Genomic DNA, 22,801 nt, shown 5'->3' with positions numbered 1-22,801 from the left:
TAAAGTCAAATGTTAGGAACTTCCCTGGTGGTCCAGTGGCTAAGACTCTGCACTCCCAATGCAGGGGGCCCGGCTTGGATCCCTGGTCAGGCAACTAGATCCCTCATACCACAACTAAGAGTTCATGCCACAACTAAAGATCCAGCGCACAGCAACTAAGACCCGGCGCAGCCAAATAAAATATTTTAAAAAATAAAGTCAAAGGTTAAATCACAGGTATTTCCCACCACACCAGAGCCACATTTCCAGTGCTGGGTGCTGGAGGTAAGACCTGCAACAGGAAGTTCCTCAGGCCAGGGAGGGGGCCTAGACGTTTCCACAGGCAGATTCCACCCATTTGCCAAACTCCCCTAGACAACAGGGTCCCTAGATCAGAGTATTATCAGGTCTTCTAATTTTTCTTCCTAAATATCTTACCTAGTAAATCACTACCCCCAAACATAAGGGTACTCAATTTGTGGGTCAAGAAAGCAAATACTAGACGTTTCTCAGGCTATGTGGACCACTCTAATCAGAAGCATTTAGGAAGCCAATCCCAGGCTCACCAAACCCCAATCTCCATTTGTAACTACTTGGGGATTCCTGCAGACCAAGACCCCAGATGATTTCAAGGGATCAAAAAGCCCTCCAAACAAAAAGCCCATGTTAAGAACTGCTGGCATACAGGCCATAGCTTAAGCATGCTGCCAAGGAAAGGCCAAGTCAGTGTCCTCAATGTGAAGGTTCTTACCCACCCTTTCCACTAGTAACAGGCAGCAGCAGTACAGGCTGGGGTAATGGCCCCGATCTGCTCTTCTCAGCGTTATTTGAAAAACTTCAGCCCTGATTAGCAGCCCTATTAGCATCCAGGAGATCTTATTAAGACTCCATGTTTTTGAGGGCAGAAAGAATGCCCCGCCTTGTTTGCAGTAAATGACTACCCATCACTGGCTCATCAGTGCAGTGCCGTGGCATGCAAGGTCAGCTCACAAAGCATCCCCCCCCCTCCGCTTCCCGAAGCCACAGGAGACAGTGGTAATGGTGGGAGTACGGTTTATTAAGCTGTGCCTTAGTACAGGCGCTGGGGCTTGCCCATGGTGCTCTTAATGTACAAAGCCCGAACGTTCTGCCAATTTTTCTTGAGCAACGACACCAGGAAGTTGACAGCTAAGTGGATGTTGTACACAAGCTCATCATCTGTCATTTTCACGTGGCCAACAGCCACTGCCAGACACAGCACCTGTGGGGAGAGGAAGGTCAAGTCAGGTTGGTGGCTAGATTCAAGAGAAGGTGGAGTGGGCCTGTCTACAAGCCAGATGGCCCATCCCTATGACCGCCAGTGACCTAATGAGCAGTGCTCTGGCCCCCAGACCAAGACCAGAGTTATTTGAAAAGCTTCAATCCTGTTAAGTGACTGTCACAAGTCCTAAGTATCCACAGAAATGCAAACCAGAGCTCCCACTTGGAGAACGTGGGTCAACTTCACCACTCTTCAACCTATGCAACCGGCTAGACCTTCTCACCTTCTTCATCTGGAACTTGATTGTGGACTTCACTTCATCAACTTTGGCCACCATGTTCTCATTGTGCGTCAGCAAGGAAGGGAACTTGCCGGCCTTATTCAGGCCTGGGCCCAGGATTCGTGGGATCTGCTTGATCAGAGACTCTGAAGCCAAGAAGGCATCATACTTCTTGGCTGGTAAAGAGAGGAAGCCGTTAGGACCTGGCCCCTGAAGACACCTCTAAACATGGCTATGAGACAACCGCAGAAGTGGCCTCTAACCAGCACTCTACCCCTTCCCCAACTACCGAGTCTTTTTAATCCTCTCCCCATTCCAGTATTATCTCCATCCTCTGGACTTTTACTGGCCCAACATTCACATGAAACCCGGAAGCAGAAGTCCAGGCTGACTCACAACCCATCTTGCAATGGAAAATGCTCACGCTAGTTAAGACTGCCTGGTTTCAAATCCTGCCTTTTTAGCTACACAACTGGAGAACCTATTTATCTGTAAAATATGCTCAAATCACATAGCCTAAAGGTTAAAATGAAATATGGGAGTTTTAAGTAGAAATTTCAATTCAGAAAATACCAACACCTGACCTGTCAATGTGACAGTTCTCGCTTGCTTAGAGAAGAACCACTGCCTGGCCTTCTTCCCTTATTAAATCCAATCCTCAAAGCAAAACAATTTTCACGTGGCTAAAAAATACCAATCAAGTTAACCAACCACAGCAGATCCTTTCTGTCATGACTCTACCCCATCATCACTTTAAAATCCAAGTGGCAGAAATACACCTGGTTCTACCACTCAGGTGAGAACTGCCTCCACCCTACCCCACATACAAAACCACACCATGGTGGGTGGGTGGGCGGGCGGGGAAGAACCACACCAGGCACACTCACCCAGCTTCTTGACCAGTTTCTTATTCTTGTTGAGTTTTTTCAGGGCCTCGATGTCCATGTGGGGGATATCCACAGCCTTGGCCTCATCACAATGCTGCTGGTCCCCCAGAACACACACGGAAAACTTGGGGCGGGGAGTAGACTTAAGCCTGCATTTGGGGGGGGACAGTATAGGTCACACCCAGCCCTGGGTCCCAAGGGCAGGTGAAGGGGTCTGGGACCGCTGCAGCACTGAGCCTTACCCAGAGCGTCCGCATTCACCAACAGCTAGTCTGGCTTCTCAAACTAGCCGGCGGGCTCAGCCAAGGCCTCCCCACGCCTCCCCTCTTGTTTTAAGACCCAGGGTGGGGGTCCGTCCAGCCACGCCTGCCCGGAGCAGGGGGTCTGCACTACCCGGGCACTTCAGTGCCGCACGTGCCTGGCCGCCTCGGGCTCAACAGGAGCCTGAAGGGAAGAGACAGGCATGGGGACACTGAGGGCTGGGTGGGATTAGAACGGTGCCAACCTGACGGTGCCCGAGAAGCGTTTGTCCTTCTGAGGGTCATAGTTTTTCAGGCTTATCTGAAGCTCCACCGTCTCCAAAAACCTTAAAAATGCATAACAAAGTTAACGGACCGCTCGCGGCTTCCCAAAGCAGCCCTCCGCGGAAGTCCGCGCTTACTTCCGGCGCTTGCGCTGGTTCCCGTGCAGGACTTCCCGCACCGCCTCGTAGAGAGTGTCTCGGGAGACTTTGCTGCTGCAAGAAGGAAGCAAGACGAGTGCTCAGGACCAGCAAGCAGTGGACCAATCCGCTGGGGTGTCAGAAGGCTCAGGCTCGGGGATGGTCCACGGAATACTCCCCGGGAATTCCGGACGCCAAGCGGGGCAATCTGGACCAGATGCAAACCCCGGGGAAGAGGGGCCCTACTGGCAGCCGGCCTTGGCACGCGAACTCCAACGCCAGGCCCGTAGGCCGAAGCCTGGCAAAAATGCCCCACAGCGAAGCATAGGCAGGGACCCCCGATTCCGCCCGTAGCGTCTCCCTCCCCACGGGGGCGCCCGGAGGCGCGGATGAGTGCGGATATCACTATACGTACCACTAACCTCATTGTCCTTGGCGCGGCGATAACCGGAAAAGAGACAACCTCAGTTCGCGCATGCGCTCAAATAGGACCTGGTTATCGCGAGAGAAGCCTTGCTCCCGCGGCTTCCCACTTGAGAGCAGTCGGATCGCTCAGTGCCGGGGGTGGAGCGTCGCGGCCGTCGCGTGTTGCGCCGCTAGGCCTACGCGGAGACCACCTGACCTGCGGCGGTCCCGGGCGCCCGTTGCCACCAGCTGCTGCCCTAGGCCCTTAGGGAAGAGGCTGGGCCCAGGGCGGTGAGCTGCAGTAGTCACGCTCCTGGGCGCCGCCCCGTTTCGGCCGCTGAGATCGTGCAATTCCGACATGTTTGTCCCTTAAACCTCCTGCGCCGGCTTCCTCCTGACCTTAGCACCGGCTTCACTTCTCAAAAGCAGGCTTTGCTCCTGACCTCTCTCCCTCATCATCTTGTTCTAACGGGGGCTCACGGCTTCTGAGGAAGTTACGGGAAGGGAAATGTCGAGTTCTCTTCCTGGCGCCTCAGAGCCTGCAGTGGGGAGGAGCGGGTAAGGTTCTGTGATGAACTTTCACCTGATAGTTGACTCAGTACCATCTACAGGTTGTCTTTTTGTTTTTTAAATATTTATTTTGGCCGCGCTGGATCTTCGTTGTGACATGTTTAGTTGCAGCATGTGTGATCTTATTTGCGGCATGGGAACTATTAGTTGCAGCATGCATGTGGGATCTAGTTCCCTGCCCAGGGATCGAACCCAGGCCCCCTGCATTCGGAGCGCTGAGTCTTTCCCACTGGACCACCAAGGAAGTCCCCAGGTTGTGTTTACTATGAACAAGGCGCCTAGCTAAGTGCTGTGGGAATATAGTTGTAGAACACACAAGCCCACAGTACTGCACACCCTTTCTGCCTTTCCTGTCCAATAGGCCTCATCCTGTTCTCTGCTCACAGTAATCCCAGGAGCCCTTAGATCCCTCCTCAAAAGCCATCATCTGCCCAAAAGTCTTCCCCAACTCCAGGCTGAGTCACTCTCACCCTCAAGCCCCCCTTCCCTGTACGGGATGCACAGCCCACCTACTCAACAGACAGCTCTGATAGGGCTGGGGTGGGTGGTATCATACATAATCTGGTCCACATAACTCTACCACCTTCCCCTCACCAAACATTTCCCTTGGAAAAAGATGCCCCTGTCACTGAGCAGGGTGGGGGTGGCGTGGTATGTGTTAGTTTTCAGCAAACACCCAGAGTTAGTAGGAAGGCAGGCACTGCTTCTAATAAGACATTACTGAACTTCCTGCTTTTTATGAAATACCACTGAGAAATTATTATTCAAGTCAGAAACAACACAGGATCATAATATACACTTGAGCACAAGAGATTTGTGCTAAGCATACAGGTCTCCCGGGGCTTCTGGAGCATCACTGTCGTCCACTCTGGGTCTGCTTTGACCCTACTGAGGCCTATCTTAACTCCTATTTTATTTATTATTATTATATTTTGGCCACATCTCACGGCATGTGAACTCCCCCAACCAGGGATCCGACCCTCAAAGTGTGGAGTCTTAACCGCTGGACCATCAAGGAAGTCTGATGCCTATCTTCAAGTGTCTGTCCCCACAGCCTGAGGTAGAAATGACAAGGAGGCAGCCCAGGCTCAGCAGCTCTTGGTAATACAACTCACCCAGCCCCCTTAGCCCCAGACCCTTCCTGCTGGCTGGGAGGCCCAGATGGCCTCTCTGCAGCCTGGAGCAGGGAGGCAGTTGACCCCTGGGATGGCCAGGCTCAGCCCTGACCCCCAGGCAAGGGGCAGGGTGAGGTGCTCAGGGCAGAAGTGTCCTTCGGGAATCTGATGAGGGAGGTCCGGGAGGGTGGTCCCTTGGTGGATGGTCAGGGGGCCAGATGTCTCAGGGCAGCCTGCAGGGACTTCCTCAGGAAAGTGGTATTGAGCTCCAGAGCTGCAGCCAGTCCCAGCCTCTGGGGCTCACTGATCTGGAGAGAAGGAAGAATCATGTCTGGACTCTAGCAGCTGATCCATCCCCTCTCCCCTCTGCCCCTGGGCTCTGTTTAGTTAGAAGAGAGAAATCCAGAACACAAGGACAATAGGAGGAGATGACTCCCTGAGCAATCTATCCTCATTATCTCACCATGGTTAAGCAAGGTGTTTGGATTCAGGTAGACCTGGGGTCAAATACTAACTGCACAATGTACTATGTCAGCCATATTAAGAATAGTTGACAATTATTAGGTGCTTACTATGTGGCAGCACTTTATATGCATGTCTTCATTTAATCCTCACAATCCTCCCATTTTACAGATGAGGAAACTGAGGTTCAGAGACACTCCACTGTGGCTGCCACATTCCTTCTAGGCCACTCTTTCTTCCCTGACCTGTTGCTGCAACCTCCTGACCCATCTCTGCCCTGTACCTTCACTCTCCAATCCCCACTCCTTGCCAAGGCCAGAGGTTTCCTTATAGAATACAAATCTAATCAGGTCACTCCAGCTGAAGGCCCTGAGATAACCTCTGATGCCTCATATTGGAGGTCCTTCCAGGATCTACAGAGGGTCTTCAGAGGATCCAGGAGCCTCCTGAAATTGTGCATAAGATGTGTATTCATATTTCCATTTTTCTGGGAGGATGTATGCCTTTCAGCAAATCATCAAACAGGCCTGTGATCCCAAGAAAAGGGTTAAGAGCCAAGAGAAGACCTGGTCTTCAAGATAAAGTCCAGGCTCCTCACCATAACCTACAGGGTCCTCCATTAGATGCTACCATGACTTGGCAGTGTGACCTTGGGCAAGTTACTTTAACCTGCATCTCAATTTCCTCACCTATAAAATGGAGCTAATAATAGTATCTTCTCATAGGACTAACACCTGGAATAAACTAGTGAGTTAACATATGCAAAGGGCTTAGAACTATGCCTGGAACATATCAGGGGCTACAAGTATCAGCTCTCAGTATTTTAGCTCTCTAACTTCATCCCCTACAGCCATCTACTCCTGGGATTTTAGGCCTCAGCTACAATGATGTACCTGCAGATCCCCTGGGACATTCAGTGCTTACACTGTTTCTTTTGCCTGGAATGCCCTTTCCTGCATCTCCGCCCTTGACTACCACTCACCCTTTAAGAGTCAGGAAGCCTGTCCCAACTCCCAACCACAAATAAGGTTTAGTAGCCCCCTTTTCCTCTGTCATCAAATGCCCTGTGCATACCTTTCACCTGGCTCCTACCAGATATTACAATGAGCCATTTATCATCTCTCTCCCCTCTCACTAACTGGGGGAGAGGGTCAAGTCCAGGACAGAAATGGTGATATGGTCACTGTTGATTCCCTAAAGCCCCAGATAGCATCTGGCCCACAGCAGTGTTGGCTGGATGAATGAACTCCTAGGCAGCCTCACTCCCGTCTTGGGCTTGAACTTGTGGTTTCCCAGGCTAACACTCAGGGTTTTCTCCCTGGCAAACACATACCCTCGTGGCAGGCTCAGAGCAGCAGGAGCAGCCCTCATGGCCCTACCAATACTCACATTGGCCTGATACTTCGTTATGACTGTCAGCATGAGCTTGGCATAGGCCATGGACGTGGTGGCTGCTGGCCCCTCTTTACAGAGTTTCTCCATCAACACACTGAACTTCTCAGAGGGCATCTCCACCTGCACACATTAGGAGATCGGACAGTAGCACAAGAAAGGGCCCTGGATTCAACTCCCAACTCCATCACTTCCTAACCAGGTGACCCTGTGCAGGTCACTTAACTGAGACTCAGTTTCCACATCTATAAAATGGGGCTCATGATGTCAAACTCTGAAGACTGTGAAAAGGATTAAATGAGATTATGCACATAAAGCCTGGCACACAGGTCTCAAAAAATGGTGGCCACTGTTGCACAGGCTCAGACTAGGAGATGGGGGGCAAGGATCCCTCGCCTGGCTTAGTGGTTGAATATATAAAGGAGTGAGGTCCCAAGGGGGCACTGGCAGTATAATTATAGATCTTCACAGTCACAATTTAATAAACACTTATTATGCATTAGGTACCATTCTGAGCACGTTACACCAATTATACCATTTAAACCTCACCCCAGTTTTATGTGGTAGATGCTATCATCACTCCCCTTTTGCAGATGAGGAAACTGAGGCATAAAGAGGTTAAGTCAACTACCTACGTTATAAACCAATGAGGCAGAATTTTAGGTACTGATATATGGAAAAACTGCTGAAATGTACTGTTAGATGAAAAAAGCAAAGTGCAGAGCACTGAGCTTGGTGTGTTACCATCTATGTAAAAGGCAGGGGAAAAGTAAATTTCACCATGTGTCCTTGTATATAGAGAGCATCTCTGGGAGGGTTCCCCTGCAACTAGTAACACTGATTAGCCCTGCGGAGGGCAATCTGGGTGGCTGGGGGAAATTTTTTCACTATATCCTTTTAAGCTTTCAAAATTGTGAACATATGAATCTATTACCTATTCAAAAATAAATTAGGCACTGTTCCTGGCAGTCCAGTGGTTAGGACTCTGCGTTTCCACTTCAGGGGGCACGGGTTCAACCCCTGGTCGGGGAACTAGGATCCCGCATGCCACACAGTGCGGCCAAAACATAAATTAATTAAATTAAAAAATAAATTAAATTTACACACACACATCAGAAAGTCCCTCCCAAGGCCACACAGCTACTAAGAGGCAGAGCTGGGATTCACCGTGCAGTCAGCTCTCTGCTACCGGCCTTTCAAGCCCCTGGACCCTCCCACTGTCATGGGCACCCTGCCGGAGGGCAGTCATCCTGCTTGCCCCTCCATCACTGAAGGAGTCAGACACCCAGGAGCTGCATACCCAGCCACAGCACTGCAGCGCTTCTTTGTCCACTCTTCCCCAAGGCAGCCTGCTCACCTGCCGCTCCAGGAGTGACTGCAACACCAAGAAAGTCTCTTCCTTCCACGGCAGCTCCAGGATCTGTCTGTAAGGCACAGGCCCCAGTGAGGAAAGCTCAGCCTCCCACCTGAGCCTGAGTATCTACTGCTTCTACCCCAAGGCAGGGCAAGGCCCTGGGGACAGCCAAGATCTCCAGCCAACAGAGGAAGTAGTCAGAGCCCCCCGATGCTGGTGGCCATCTAGCAGCCACTGCTGCAGAGCCCATACTCAGTGCTGGGAAGGCCACAGACCAAGACCCCCGGGATCTGACATGAAGGATTTGGCAGTGAGAGGTACAAAGGTCCCCTGGAAAATAACCAGGAGTCGATAGTACCTCCTGAGTTCAAAAGCGGAGGACGACCCAGGGAAGAGGAGGATGATGATGGGTGAGATGACACACAGGAGGCTTCCTAGAGAAGGTGAGACCTCCCTGCAGAGCCCAGCCCATGGTGAGGTCCACTCCAGCTGCACCTACTGTCCTCAGCTTGTTTGGAAAAGCAGGATGTCACATGGAAACGGTGTGGCTTCTTGGGTGCACAGACTTGGGTTTGATCCCAGGCTTTTGCACTTGCTGGCTGTGTGAGCTTTGGCCACCTCCCTCAACCTCTCTGAGCTTCAGTTTTTCCATCTCTAAGGCGGCCGCAGCAGTTACCTCACAGGATTGCATGAAGACTAACAAAGTAATAAATCTAAAGCACAGAGAAAGTGCTCAATAACTGGTGGCTGGTAGTATTTTTGCAACTGTCCCCTTCTCATATTATACTTAGCATTTCCTATTTCACGTTAGTGTCCAATGAGATCTCACCTACTCATTATTTCTACATGTCTGTATCTTGACTCCCCAATTTTGATACCCAAATTTAGGGCTTCCCTGGTGGCGCAGTGGTTGAGAATCCGCCTGCCGATGCAGGGGACACGGGTTCGTGCCCCAGGCTGGGAAGATCCCACATGCCGTGAAGCGGCGGGGCCCGTGAGCCATGGCCGCTGAGCCTGCGCGTCCGGAGCCTGTGCTCGGCAACGGGAGAGGCCACAACAGTGAGAGGCCCGCATACCGCAAAAAAAAAAAAAAAAAAAAAAGTGGATACCCAAATTTAACCCCAGTTTAATAACAATATTTGAGCACTCACTAGGTGACAAATACTGTGCCAAGGCCATTATATGCATTATCACATTTACTATCTAGACTTCATACGTGGAAACAGAGGCTCAGAGAGATGGAATAACCTGTTTAAAACTCACACATTTAAATAAAAGGCAAGGCTGAGATCTGCAACCATGTCTGTCTGACTCCAGAGCCAGTGCTCTGAACCACTACGCCATGTTCCAACTACGCCAAGAACTCAAGTGCAGGAGCACCAGCCTCTTTGCATTCCCGGGGGCACCTGGCACAGAAGACTGAAACCCTGGGCTTGGGAAGGTGCATGGGATGGATGGTAACTTACAGGGGCCCACAGGTGGGAAGGCACAAGCCAGGCTCAGGACAGCGAGAGGGGGCATCGACTGTGCCACTGCCTGTATTTCAGGCACAGGGCCTGGTACCCAGCCGGCTCCAAGTCCAAAATGCCAAGAGCAGGTTTGGCCAGAAGGAGGAGGTGCGGGTGGGGCCAGCGTGGAGCTTGTACACTCACCCCAGCATTAGAGCCTGCATGTCCGGCTCCAGGGCCTCGTCCTTTGTAAGGCAACACAGTAACTCTGTTTGAGCTGGACCTGGGTGGGCGACAGCAGAGGGGAGAAGTCTGGGAGAAGCTGGCAGGAGAGAATGGGGCTAGCAGGGAACAAAATGCCTGGCCCTTTATAGGTGGCATCGTCAGGGAAGCAACAGGTATCTTCCCTCATTGAAAACTCAGCTCCTGCCGGGGCCACCCGGGGGGTGAAGGGTGCTGGGAACAGACAGGGCAGAGCTACCAAGCCTGGGGCCCATTCCAGAATTACCTGTTCCTGGGGCTTGGAGCACAGGGCCAAGGAGGGCCCTGCAGACGGCGTAGGTGTACTTAGTACAGAAGGAGGTCAGGGCAGTTGTGAGCAAGCGGGAGGCTGAGGAAGTCAGGGAGAGAATCTACAGCCAACGGGGAGGAAAATATTAATTTCTTTCTTCTTCCTTCCTATCAGTGTTTATTGAACACGTATTTCAGAGGCTCACACATTACAGTACAGAGAAAAAAAAAGTTCTTTTATCTAGGACTCACATGGATCCACTCATTGGAAAGGACCCATAGCTCCATTCCCCAGCTCCCAAATCCCGGATCCCAAACCCCAAATCCCTTCTGCTTCTGTAAGGATCTGGGGCCCAAGAGGGAGGAGTTAGATGCCAGGTGGGTAGATGGCCTAGGGGGCTATGCCCTTCCCTTGCCCCAGGCTCCCCAGACAAGCAGATGCATGCAAGGCTGGGAACCTCCTCTCCCACACTGCTGAGGGTTCAGACTCTCTCCTTCACTGTCCCTGGCACTCCATGTGCATCCCAGCGCACCTACCCGTCCAAGGAAGAGGCTCCTGGTCAGCACAGTAGCATTGCTGAGGCTGAGGTCTGGTGAAAGGGCCAGCAGCCAGGTGCAGAGCTGCAGGAGACCTGTGTCTGAGAGCTGCGGGAGCTGCAGCTGGGCACACACCAGGTCCACCTGCCAAGGAGGAGGGAGGACACCAGGACACTCAGCCTGTCTCTGCTGGGCTGTCTCAATCCAACCGGGCAGCAGAAGGGGTGGGGCCAGGGTAAGGTAAGGTGGGGAGAGCTGCCCTACAGGGAGGAACCAAGGGCTAAAAGAAACCACTGAGGGCCACCCCTGCCCCGGAGACCAAAACACCCAACAAAATCCCCTCCCCAAATTCCTACATAAGGCAGGGAAACACAAACTAAAATGGAAAGAGGGACCGTGTCCTCAGGGCCAGACAGTTTTTCTGGACTCACCTGGCCAGGACTGCATTCGTGGAGAAGCTGCAGCTCAGCTGGTGGGGTGCCCTCCAGCCCTTCCAACCCCTGGGAAGGCAAATCCCATGTTAGGACCTGCAGAGCCCTCAGTGACAAGTCACTGAGGCCACCCCTTCAATTGGCAGAGTGGATGGCTAAGGACCCCAGAAGGTGCTACTAGAGGAGAGGAACTTGCCTGGAGTTGGAACCTGCCTCAGGTTAGACAACATACTTGGACCAAGAAAAGCCTTTGCAGCGACTGTCCTCAGACCTTCATTCTAACCCCCTCACCCAAACAGCCTGTGCCTCACTGCACTGGGGCTTCCCTGGGCACAGCTGGGGTCCAGGCAGGGGGCGGAAGTAGGGTTATGGGTAGCAGAGTAGGGCCAGTCACCTTCCCGAGGGTCTTGAGCAGCTGCTGCAGCCTGGGAACTTGTTCCTGCAGAGGAGAGCCCAGTCACTGCCATGTCCCCACCTACGCAGCATGGCCCCCAACCCAGACCCAGCCCCCTCTCTGAGAAGGCCCCAGGTCAGTGGGCGCTAGCGGGCAAAGATGATTCAAGGGAGCCAGAACATGAAGCATAAACCTTGCAAAGTGCTTAAGAACTCAAACTAGACAAGACCTATGTAAACCCAACTGAACAGACTTGTCTTCTCTGCATCCATCCTAATGGGGGCAGACCCAGGCCTTGGGCTGGGAGGACAGGCTGGATGCTGGTATGATTCCCCCATTCCCATAAGATGGGTGGCAGGGGTAGCTCCAGAGCCTTTTCTCTTCCGTGGTACCCTTAACCTCACACTATTGATCATTAGGTCAAGGGTTCCCACCTCCAGTAACTCCTGTCCCCACCCCCTCCTCAGAATCTGTGGAGCAGAAACTACATTCCCTCAACCCCACCTCCTTCCCCTTGCTCCACAGACTACAGTTATCCCAAGTGGGACACAGTATCCCAACCGGCTTTTGCCCTGTATAAACCCTCCATTCCTGAAGAATCACTCTAAAGCAGACTCCTCACCCTAGTACCTGGATAGCTCTGGGCAACTCCAAACTCTCAGGTAGGCCCTTAGCATCCTCTAGACTCTGACCAGCCTCACTGGGCTTCGCCCCCAAAACAGGCTGGTTCTTAATGGATGAAGCACCTCCTCCATTGGCCAGGGATTCCAAAGATTCAGGTTCAGGTCTGTTTTCCTCATGGCTTTCTTCTTCCTTTTCCAAACACCGGAGCCTTTTGGGGGCCCTCTCCCCCTCAGGACTGGCAGGCTCTTCCTCCGGTTCCTTTCTGCGTTTCCCAGGCCGCTGGGAGTCCTTGTCCTCCTCCTGCTCTTCTTTCCCTTCAGGATTTGGAGCCTGGGGCGACTTTAACTTCCTGCCCCCTTGGCCCAGCTGCCTACACAGGCCTCGGAGCTGTCTCTGGCACCTTTTAGACAGTGGAGATGCTCCCTCAATAGAGGCCCCAACACCCAGATCCCTTCGCAGAAATTCCCCAAGGGCCCGGAGCCAGGGATCAGGGTCGGGGCTTGAATCCTGGTGCACAATCTGCAGCACAGGGAGGAGACTGCTTTCAGGCAGCGACGGCCAAACAGCCATCAGTAGGGACATCAGGTTCCTCTGGCATAGCGGGGGCAAGCGCAGCAGCAGTGGTTTCCTGGGTAGCAGAGGGAGAACATGCAGTTAAGATGACTTGCTGAAAGGAACATAGGGCAGACTGGCTAGAGCTAGAGGCTAGATGGTACCGGACAGACGGGGGTGCTGGTGGGCAGTACCTGCGAGTCAGTATGGATGGAGGAGAGGACAGCATGGAAATCATTCAACAAGTGAGCATCTATTCTACACTACCCTGCTCTTCGACATCTCCTATTTCAGCTCAAAAATTCACGTTGAAACCTACCCTATAATAGATCCATGCTTGCTTTATGTAAAAAAGAAAAAAAAGCCCTTTCCCAAACTTTACGTAAAAATAGTACTCCAGAATACTGAGCAATGCTTAGCCTGCAGCCCTGTGCTCCCCTTGGCAGTGCCCTGGAACTCACAGGGTCACATCTGTCCAGCTCTGATGTTCCTTTCACTGAATTGAGTTCCTGAGAGGCAGAAGCAGTGTCTCTTTCCTCTGTCCCAGTACCCAGCACAACACCAGCCTAAAGCAGGCACTTGGTGCACATTTATTGACTGAATTAAATCTCTGAGAATAAGTGTTCACAGATCAGCAAGACTGCTGTGGACAGAGCAAAGGAGCCATCTGTAACGTGACAAAGGCACGAATGCAGATGCTATGTGACCTGAGGCTTGCTGGAGTGGCAAGCAGGTCATGAGTGCATCTAGCCCACCACCCATCACGCCTCTGCACCTCTGTATACATGACTGTGCGGGGCTGTTTGTCATCACACACAGAGGCACTTGGGATATATGAGAGAGGAACGAAACCTTTTATTTTTTTGTAGAGAAAAAACACTAAATGAGAGAGAAAACTAGAGTAAAAGTTAAAAAGATCGTCAATTTGTGGTGGAGGATACTGGGAGTAGAGAAGTGGGGAAGAGCCTATTCCAAGGACTTTCACCTTTTTTGTGCATGGAGTCCCTTATTGGAATAAGAGGGTTAAATGCATAAAATACATAGGATTACAAAAGAAAACAATTATACTGCAGTACAGTTCTATCCAGGGATCGCAGGTTAAGTTCCATTCCCCTTACTCTATCCAGAAAGAGCCAGACCATTGGGTAAACATTTCTAGAGCGTCCAATTTGCAGATTCAGAAAATTCTCTTGACCATTCTCTTGAAAGAAATTCAAGATGGAGTGTGGAAAGAAAATAATAGAACTTCTATTTCTATTTATCTAAAACATAAAAAATTAAGTATTACAAATATTTAAAATATGGATTGGCCCTCCATATTCCAGTGTCCAGCCCAATTCTTAGGGAGGGGTATTCAAGGAGAGTGGGAGGCCTGCTCTTCAGCCCCCTAGAGGCTGAAGGTGGCACCTCACTCCGTTACTTTCTGTATTTTACTTAACTAGATAGTTAAGGGCATCTATGGACGCTGTATTATCTTTCTTAACAAAACGAACCCTCACAAAATGGACACATGGCTTACAAGGATGTCAGAAAAGAAACTGACTACCAGTAAGGGAAGCACAGCCTAATTTAAAAATGGCAGAGCTGACACTTCTGCTCCTAGTAGGGATTCTTAGCCACATAAAGAGGGGGAAAAAAGTTCAAAGTCACCCAAAAGACTAGAAATTATCAAGAACACCATCCTAGGGGCTTCCCTGGTGGCGCAGTGGTTGGGAGCCCGCCTGCCGATGCAGGGGACACGGGTTCGTGCCCCGGTCCGGGAAGATCCCACATGCCGTGGAGCGGCTGGGCCCGTGAGCCATGGCCGCTGAGCCTGCGCTCCGTAACAGGAGAGGCCACAACAGTGAGAGACCCGCGTACCGCAAAAAAAAAAAAAAAAAAAGAACACCATCCTTAAGGTAAGAGATCTTGCCCTAAACTGTATATTATGCTTTGAAAAATTGATAATATAAAGCCAGCATGATCAGATGTTTATTGTCATTTACCACGTTTTAAATTTCTATTTATGGGGACTTCCCTGGTGGCGCAGTGGTTAGGAGTCCTCCTGCCAATGCAGGGGACACGGGTTCCATCCCTGGTCCAGGAAGATCCCACATGCCGCAGAGCAACTAAGCCCGTGCGCCACAACTACTAAGCCTGTTCTCTAGAGCCCATGTGCCACAACTCCTGAGCCCGCATGCCACAACTACTGAAGCCTGCGCGCCTAGAGCCCGTGGTCCGCAACGAGAAGCCACCGCAATGAGAAGCCCTCGAACTGCAATGAAGAGTAGCCCCTGCTCTCCGCAACTAGAGAAAGCCCGCGTGCAGCAACGAAAACCCAACACAGCCATAAATAAATAAAATTTTAAAAAATGTCTATTTATGTATACTTGACAATGTACGTATTTTAACACACGTGTACTTTTGACCTATACTGGAGGTAAGAGATGGAAGTGTGTGATTAAAATTAATTAGAATCCACTGACTTATAATTATTCATTTACACCCAACCGAGGGCAGGTGTCTCCCGACTAGGTAGGCAGCACTGCACCCAGTACCTACGCCATGAGGGTCTGCCGGAGGCCCCTCCTCATAGGGCGCGCGGCAGGGACCCGCTCTCGGGGCAAGTATTCACCTCTCCGTGCCTCGGTCTTCTCATCTAGAGAAGTGAGTAGCGCCAGCCCCTGCCTCACACCACCGTGGAGGATGACGGGCGACGCCCCGAGCTACGCCAGCGGCCGCCGCGACCAGCAGGGCAGGAGGAACGCGGGTGGACGACTTACAGCTCCAGGCGACAGTCCGGGCCCTCCACGACTGGCTCCTCCCGGCACAGCGCCTCGAAGACGCGGTCCCAGCCGAAGGGCTCCCCGCCGCGGCCGCTCAGAGCCCGCAGCACCCCCAAGCCGCGCCGCGCCCCGTCGGGCCCCGCCTGCAGCACCTGCAGCAAGAGGCGGGCGGGGGCCTCTAGGTGCGCCCAGGGCGCCGGCTCCGCGCCCTCAGCCTGAGCGGGTGCCGCCTCCGGGGCCTCCATGCCCGGGGCCAGGGAGCGGCGCCGCCCCGCGCTCCGGTTTCGGGCCTCAGCTCCGGAGCCTGGGGAAAGGGAGGCGGACGACAGCGCCGGCCCTGATGCTGCGGCCGGCCCCTTCCCGCGCGCGCCACATTCCCTCCTCAGCGTTTGGGGAGGCTCTCGGACTCGCACCCAGCCAGCGCGCGAGACTAGAGCTGTCAGATAGGAAAGGCCGGGGTTGGGCGCAAGGGCAGGCCGGAAGGGGCAAGGAGGATAGGAGTAGGGAGGCGGGGCGAAGGCCGAGGGCAGATCTGCTGACGAGGCGGGACCAGAGTGGGGGCGGTGCCACAAGGAAATAGGTTAGTGGGCGGGGTCATGCAAGAGATAGAGTGGGGCGGGGCTTGATGGAGGAGCGGGTCCTCTGCGGCTGACCCTAACCTTCCTTCCTCCACCAATCGCTGAAGTAAGTGAGGGGGCGGGCGTACAGAATGGATATCAGGGATCCTGCTCGTTGTACTTCAGGATCCAAGCATCATTTAATTTTAGCTGACGCCCATGTTGCTTATAGATCATGGGTTTTGCCATAGGATTTGATCATAATTTACCATAACGTCACCTCTTCCACAGGCCATCAACTGCCATCATTCAGGTTTCAGTCCTCTCCAGAAATGTTTGATCTACTAATATACCCGAGAATGGAGTCGCAGTAAAACCTAATGCCATCTATATGGCCAAAGGCATTCCTGTAAACTTCCTCCTTAAGATCAAGAAGTGGCCTTGCTCTGGTTGTTTATAAGGGACCAAGAGTGCCTCCACTTCCCAGGGTTTTGGTTTAAGGAAATCGGCTGGAGGAGGCAGGCTTCCAGCGAAGGCAGGGACCATAGCAGAGGATAGGAATAAAGGCAGAGGGGAGAAGAGGCCCACAGTACCCCATAAACCCTCCTTTGGGTGTCAGCTTGTATTTCCATCCTCCCAGCTTCTGCTGCCATGCACACATCCACTCAATCAATAAATCTTTACTGAGCACCTAGCGCTCAGGATGCAAGGAACAAAATAAAGACCTTTGCCCTCATTGTTGCTGACCCTCAATTGAGGAGAGACAGACAACTAAGTAAGTAAACAATAGAATGTTTGTTTGTGATAAGTGCTTTCAATGATTTTTTTCAATGATAAGTGCTTTCAAGAGTGCACTTGCTGGGGAGTAACAGGAGAGGTAACCAGACCAGATCTTGTGAGGCCTTGACATCATAGAGAGGAATTTGTCTTTCACCCTGAATAGTATGGGAAGCCATAGGCATATTTTGAACTGGATCTGATTTCCATTAGAGCCAAATTTTTTATTTTTTCCAAAATGATTTCAAGGGAGGGACTTCCCTGGTGGTCCAGTGGTTAAGAATCCGTCTCGCAACGCAGGGGATGCCGGTTCGATCCCTGGCTGGAGAACTAAGATCCCACATGCCACAGGACAACTAAGCCCGCGTGCCACAACTACTGAGCCTGCACACCACAACTAGAGAGCCCGTGTACTGCAACTACAGAGCTCATGAGCTCTGGAGCCCATGCACCACAACTAGAGAAGCCCACACACTGCAAGGAAGAGCCTGTGCATCGCAACAAAAGATCCCGCGTGCCGCAACTAAGACCTGATGCAGCCAAAAAATAAAATAAAAAAATTTAAAAATGATTTTAAGAGAGCTATTGGAAAAGACTACAGAGTATTTCTTAGATCAGTGGTCCCCAAAATTTTTGTCACCAGGGACCGGTTTCGTGGAAGACAATTTTTCCACGGATGGGGGTGGGGGTGGGGGTGGGGTGGATGGTTTGGGGATGACTCAAGCGCATTACATTTATTGTGCACTTTATTTCTATTATTATTATACTGTAATATATAATGAAACAATGATACAACTCACCATAATTCAGAATCAGTGGGAGACCTGAGCTTGTTTTCCTGCAACTAGATGGTCCCATCTGGGGGTGATGAGAGACAGTGACACCCGAAGTGTGTTGCTTATGGCCAGTCTACTCCGTAAGCTGCAGCTTCATCGTCACTTGCCACTCACTGATAGAGTTTTGATATGAGTCTACAAGCAACTGATCTATTATGGTCTCTGTGCAGTCAAACCCCTCTGCTAATGATAGTCTGTATTTGTAGCCGCTCCCCAGCGCTAGCATCACTGCCTCAGCTCCACCTCAGATCATCAGGCATTAGATTCTCATAAGGAGTATGCAACCTAGATCCCTCGCATGCACAGTTCACAGTAGGGGTCGAGCTCCTAAGAGAATCTAATGTCACCGCTGATCTGACAGGAGGCGGAGCTCAGGTGGTAATGTGAGCAATGGGGAGCGGCTGTAAACATAGATGAAGCTTTGCTTACTGCTCACCTCCTGCTCTGCAGCCTGGGGCCTGGTTCCTAATAGGCCACGGACTGGTATCGGAGAGACAGACAACTAAGTTGTCTGTCTTAGATAGTGCCTGCTTTGCAAAGGGCAAAATAGTAGGAAATAAGTTTCTTCCAGGAACCTCTATCTCAGTTTATCAGTTCTAACTTCATAGGAGATGCTTTTGGTCTTCAAATGACCAAATGATGTTGGGGACAAAGGGGTGGAGGCCCTGATAAGTAGTGGGCGGGGCCAAGAATGCTAAACAGCCTTCAATGCCCTGCCCATCCTCAACTGCCAGCCTTATAGTGGTGGCCCTGGTTCATGCCCACCAAGGTCTGCATTCTAGCCAATGGGAAGAATAGGGAGAAAACTTCCAAGTGTGGTTCTTGAACCACACTTGGAATCCACAAGGATTCCAAGGGGGAATCCTTGAGACCCTTTCATAGGCTCTCTGACATTACTATTTTTATAATACCTACATTATTTGCCCTTTCTGTTCTCATTCTCTTATGAGCATAAAGTGAAGTTTTCCAAAGGCTGAGTGACAGGTGATATTGCAACAGATTAAATGCAGAAGAAACCCTTGGTGGAGGTAGGGGTGAGGGTGCACCTAGGCTATAAGCAGACACTCTTCAGACACCAGCAGTGATGGCTTAGGTGCACTTTATTGGTTTTCTTTCAGAATCCTTCTACAAAAGAGTAAAGTTAAAAAACAAGTCCCTGGCAAGAGGGTGAGAACCCTTCCTCTTTCCCAAGAGCCATCCCCCCTCCCCATGTTTCCCAGCTGTGTCACTGCTGCAGTTCATGGGGGTGGGGCACTTGCTACTTTCATCCCCCACCAAGCTCCAAAGGGAAAAGACCTACCACCTGGCAACCCCTGCCCCTCAGCCCCATCCCCCCACACGTTGATCCTGGTTACAGGAGGCAGTGGTAAGAACTGTTGGGATCCAGGAGGGGTTCTGAACCCCAGAAGGCCATGGTCAGGGCACAGTCCATGAAGAACACTTCCTCCTCTGGCTCGGTGCCCCCTAGGAACGCTGTTTTGCCCACCACCTGAGAGTAGAAAAAGAAATCGGTGAAAACCCCTCAGCTTCGACCCCAGTTGTACGTGGTACAGGGGAATCAAGGCTGACACATAAGGTTAGGCAGGTTGTACATAGCACAACGTTACCACATCTAAGCAGGCACCATTAATGTCATAGACATCATACATAGGTTTTACATTTATCACAGACATTTATTATAAACCATGGCCAGCAGCCTCCCCGACCCCTTATCCCTGCTGTTACCACCTCACTCACAGAGGCCAGCTGCATACTCCTGGGCCAGGGAGGATCAGAAGTCGGGGCCTTATCTGGGAGCTGGTGCAGGTAAATGCAATCCGACTTGAAGGGGCAGCGGCCATTCCTCCGCATAAAGAACCGGCATCGAATCTGGCTATGAGAGGGCAGAAGGATAGAAGACCATCACCTTCAAGCCCAGTCGCCCCAGGAACAAGGGGGACTCAAGGCCGACATGTAATGTTGAGTAAGTTATACACAGCACAAAGGCACCATCATCTATGCTGGCACCTCTAGGGTCACATTGACAAGTGTAGATGTTATATTACAATTATTTCCCAGCAGATGGCAGTAAAGTGTCTTAAGTGGTACCTTTTTCTTAATTTCCACAAAGTCTATTTGGGACAGCAGTGACCCTGGGAATCTCCTTTCCTTCTTTGAACTAAGTTTCAGTAATACCACCCAAGGAGGAGGGAGAGCAGATAACCCTACAATGTGTCTCTGTAACCAGGTTAGAACAATGCCTTCTTCTGAGGGGTGGTCTTATGATTTGGTAACTGCTAGCTAATGAAATTGATTAAGAAGTTTCCCACTTCTGAGATTGCAAATTTCATTCTGTGAAAGGTCAGACACAGGAAGGGTTTGTGGGCAACCTGTGATCTGCTTAAGTAGGAACAGAAAGATGGACGAGAGGGAGAAAAAGATAAAGTGCGTATTTATAGCCTTTTTCCTTTCTCCTGCATCATCACCTCCCTGCTTGACTCCAACGCAGTTGAGTCTTTCCCACTTCCGGCAGTCCCAGCGTGAATGGAGGATCCTGCTGACCACCAAGCTGGAAGCCTGGGAATCCCTCTAAAATGACTGTCCCTCTTCCTCTTCCTACCATTTGACCAAACCTAACATCAGGAACCCCTCTATCCAGATAGCATCCAAAACCACCCCACTCAACTTGACCAGATTCTCCATCAGCCTCCCTCACCCAGCTCTCAAGTGACAGTACCAGTCCTGTGGCCGTCCATCTGGAAACATTAATCATCTTACAGTTTCCTTTCAACCTCATGGTCAATTGGCTACCCAGGTATGGCCCTTCTTCCTCTCAAGTCAATATCCTCCCCATGGTTTCTTCTAGTCCATGCTAGAGTCAGAATGGACTAGAATGGAGTCAGAATGCCTGGGTTCAAACCCACTTCCTTACTTAAGCCCCATAGACCTTGCCTCACTTTCTCCTTCTACAGCGTGATAACAGTAAGAGTCTCTACTTCCATGGTGGCTTGTGGGATCTTAGTTCCCCGACCAGGGATAGAACCTGGGGCCCCATCAGTGAGAGTGCCGAGTCCTAACCACTGGATTGCTAAGGAATTCCTATACTTTCCTGCTTAAAAAAAAAAAAAAAAAATCAGAAATAAAAGCCAAGCAGGGCTTCCCATCGTGCTGAGAGAACCAGAGTTGCCCTGCGTGGATCCTGAGCCAGGCTAGAAGAAAAGCTTGGCCTTGACTGTCTCAGTCACTCACTATTATTCACTGGGCTTTCTGAAATAGCGGAAATAGCTCACACCCTCACCTGCCGTCTTGGTCACTCTGCACTTCCAGGATTTGGGGGATGACATGCTGGGAAACACGGCTGAGAGGGTATGGATCAGGGGCTGCTTCCCCTCTTTCCTAACCCGAATCATGTTCCCCCTTCCATGCTCACCTGGTCCGAGCCTTGAAGTTCCTGATGAGTTGTTCCTTCTTAGGCCCCTTGCTCACCCAGAATTTGCAGGGGATGATGTAGCTGGAAGGGACACGGCACTGGGGACAGGCCCTGCGAGGTGGGATGGGGTGGGAGGTGGGAGAGGAGTAGTCACAAGCCCATCGGCCTGTCTCTGAGCCCACCCCTCTGTGGGACCTTTCCCTCCCTCCCTGCTGGCCCCTCCATGACACTGACTTGATGACACCCAGCGGGAAGTCCCCTCGGCTCTTCCGCCAGGTGCGCAGGCAGCCCAGGCAGTGGGGGTGGCTGCAGTTGGGCAGGATGCCAAAAATCCGCTCGGCCTCTGGCTTGTCCCACACCTTGTCCATGCAGACGCCACACACGATGTCCCGACTGTCCTGCACCCTCTGCAGCCACGGGCAGAGTCAGAGCACATCCTCCCTTCAGCCCCCACCCTGCCAACACACACACACACACACACACACACACACACATACACACACACACTCTGCCACCCCAGATACAGCCCCAGGGAACACAGAGCCCTCCTCCAGCAGGTATGGGCATCCCAGAGGTCCAGCATGGCATCCTCTTCCCCTCCCCCTCCACTACCTGCTGCACCTCAAGGTCCAGGCTCTGAAGTGGGGCCAGGAGCTCCTGGACAGGGTCTGACATAGGCCGAGACTTCGGGAAGTAGCTGTGATCACCATCAGCAGCTGTTGGGGAAAACTGGATCCATTCATTCATTTACTCATTCATGTGGTATCTCCTAAGCATCTGCTGCATGCAAGGCCCTGAGGGTGTGTAAAGTTCTGTCCACCAGTAGTTCAGAGTCTAGTCAGAATTATGTCTCTAACACAACTGTTTAGACCTGTGCTATTCAATACGATAGCCACCTGCCACATGTGGCTATCAAGCACCTGGAATGGAGCTAGTCTGAATTCAGATGTGTCATAAGTGTAAAATACACATGAGATTTTGAAGCTGAATACGAAAAAGTCTCTAAAATGTTTCATTATTAACTTTTTATATTAATTACATATTGAAACGATATTGGATATGTAATTTTTGATATATTGGGTTAAATATTAAAATTAATTTCACCTGTTTCTTTTTCCTTTCTTTAAAATGAGGCTGCTAGAAAATTTTTAATTACATGCGTGAATTGTAAAATGGTGCAACCACTTTGGAAAACAGTTTGGTGGTTCCTCAAAATATTAAACATAGGGTTAACATATGATCCAGTAATTCCACTCCTAGGTATATACCCAAGAGAAATGAAAATATACATCCGCACAAAAATTTGTACATAAGTGCTCATAGCAACATTATTCGTAATAGCCAAAAAGCAAAAACAACCCAAGTATCCATCAACTGATGAATGAATAAAACAAAATGTGGTATATATCCATACACTGGGATATTATTTGGCCATAAAAGGAAATGAAGTACTTCTATATGCTACAACATGAATAAACCTAGAAAATATTATACTAAATAAAAGAAGCCATGGGGCTTCCCTGGTGGCGCAGTGGTTGCGCGTCCGCCTGCCGTTGCAGGGGAACCGGGTTCGCGCCCCGGTCTGGGAGGATCCCACATGCCGCGGAGCGGCTGGG

The 22,801-nt window shown here is 51.1% G+C and overlaps 2 protein-coding genes across 9 annotated transcripts in view; both read right to left on the bottom strand.

Annotated features, from left to right (window-relative positions):
• Positions 1-1,015: 1,015 nt before the first annotated feature.
• On the bottom strand, positions 1,016-16,049 carry FANCE (FA complementation group E). Of its 6 annotated transcripts, XM_055082532.1 has the most exons (13): positions 15,604-15,866; positions 12,296-12,917; positions 11,666-11,710; positions 11,272-11,340; positions 10,841-10,984; positions 10,302-10,425; positions 9,998-10,076; positions 8,349-8,411; positions 3,048-3,122; positions 2,892-2,972; positions 2,387-2,535; positions 1,503-1,675; positions 1,016-1,219 (listed from the first exon to the last, which is right to left on the bottom strand). In XM_055082532.1, the coding sequence occupies exons 1-13, from the start codon at positions 15,849-15,851 to the stop codon at positions 1,049-1,051; spliced, it is 2,043 nt and encodes a 680-aa protein (XP_054938507.1). In that variant the 5' UTR covers positions 15,852-15,866; the 3' UTR covers positions 1,016-1,048. The 6 variants fall into 6 exon arrangements, 2 of the variants coding, with proteins under 2 accessions (XP_054938507.1, XP_028340091.1); XR_008616570.1 differs by lacking the exons at positions 1,016-1,219; positions 1,503-1,675; positions 2,387-2,535; positions 2,892-2,972 and adding exons at positions 3,463-5,445; positions 6,989-7,114 and having other exon boundaries at positions 3,046-3,122; positions 8,292-8,415; positions 15,604-16,039; XR_008616571.1 differs by lacking the exons at positions 1,016-1,219; positions 1,503-1,675; positions 2,387-2,535; positions 2,892-2,972 and adding exons at positions 3,463-5,445; positions 6,989-7,114 and having other exon boundaries at positions 3,046-3,122; positions 8,349-8,415; positions 15,604-16,035.
• A 2,691-nt stretch (positions 16,050-18,740) lies between these two features.
• LOC114484907 (E3 ubiquitin-protein ligase makorin-1-like) overlaps positions 18,741-22,801 on the bottom strand; it is a 17,213-nt gene continuing 13,152 nt past the window's right edge. For 2 of the 3 annotated variants that reach the window (XM_028484284.1, XM_028484287.1), the window contains exons 5-9: positions 21,798-21,901; positions 21,420-21,592; positions 21,186-21,296; positions 19,514-19,649; positions 18,741-19,265 (exon numbers count right to left, since the gene is read on the bottom strand). In XM_028484284.1, the coding sequence (XP_028340085.1) occupies positions 19,128-19,265; positions 19,514-19,649; positions 21,186-21,296; positions 21,420-21,592; positions 21,798-21,901 (662 nt within the window). In that variant the 3' untranslated portion in view covers positions 18,741-19,127. The remainder of the gene's footprint in view (positions 19,266-19,513; positions 19,650-21,185; positions 21,297-21,419; positions 21,593-21,797; positions 21,902-22,801) is intronic. The other variant, XM_028484286.1, reaches the window with a different exon arrangement.

This window comes from Physeter macrocephalus, unplaced genomic scaffold (genome assembly GCF_002837175.3).
Source record: "Physeter macrocephalus isolate SW-GA unplaced genomic scaffold, ASM283717v5 random_155, whole genome shotgun sequence".
In the NCBI taxonomy this organism is placed as follows: Eukaryota; Metazoa; Chordata; class Mammalia; order Artiodactyla; family Physeteridae; genus Physeter; species Physeter macrocephalus.
The sequence above is the reverse complement of the archived record's forward strand: the minus strand, read 5'-3'. Positions and strand labels throughout refer to the sequence as shown.

Coding starts and splice junctions, on each gene's coding strand:
- FANCE (XM_055082532.1), bottom strand. CDS start 15,851: ATGGAGGCCCCGGAGGCGGCACCCGCTCAGGCTGAGGGCGCGGAGCCG. Junction 10,426..10,840: donor GGAGCCTCTTCCTTGGACGG/GTAGGTGCGCTG, acceptor CGTTGGCTGTAG/ATTCTCTCCCTGACTTCCTC. Junction 10,077..10,301: donor GCTCCAAGCCCCAGGAACAG/GTAATTCTGGAA, acceptor TCGCCCACCCAG/GTCCAGCTCAAACAGAGTTA.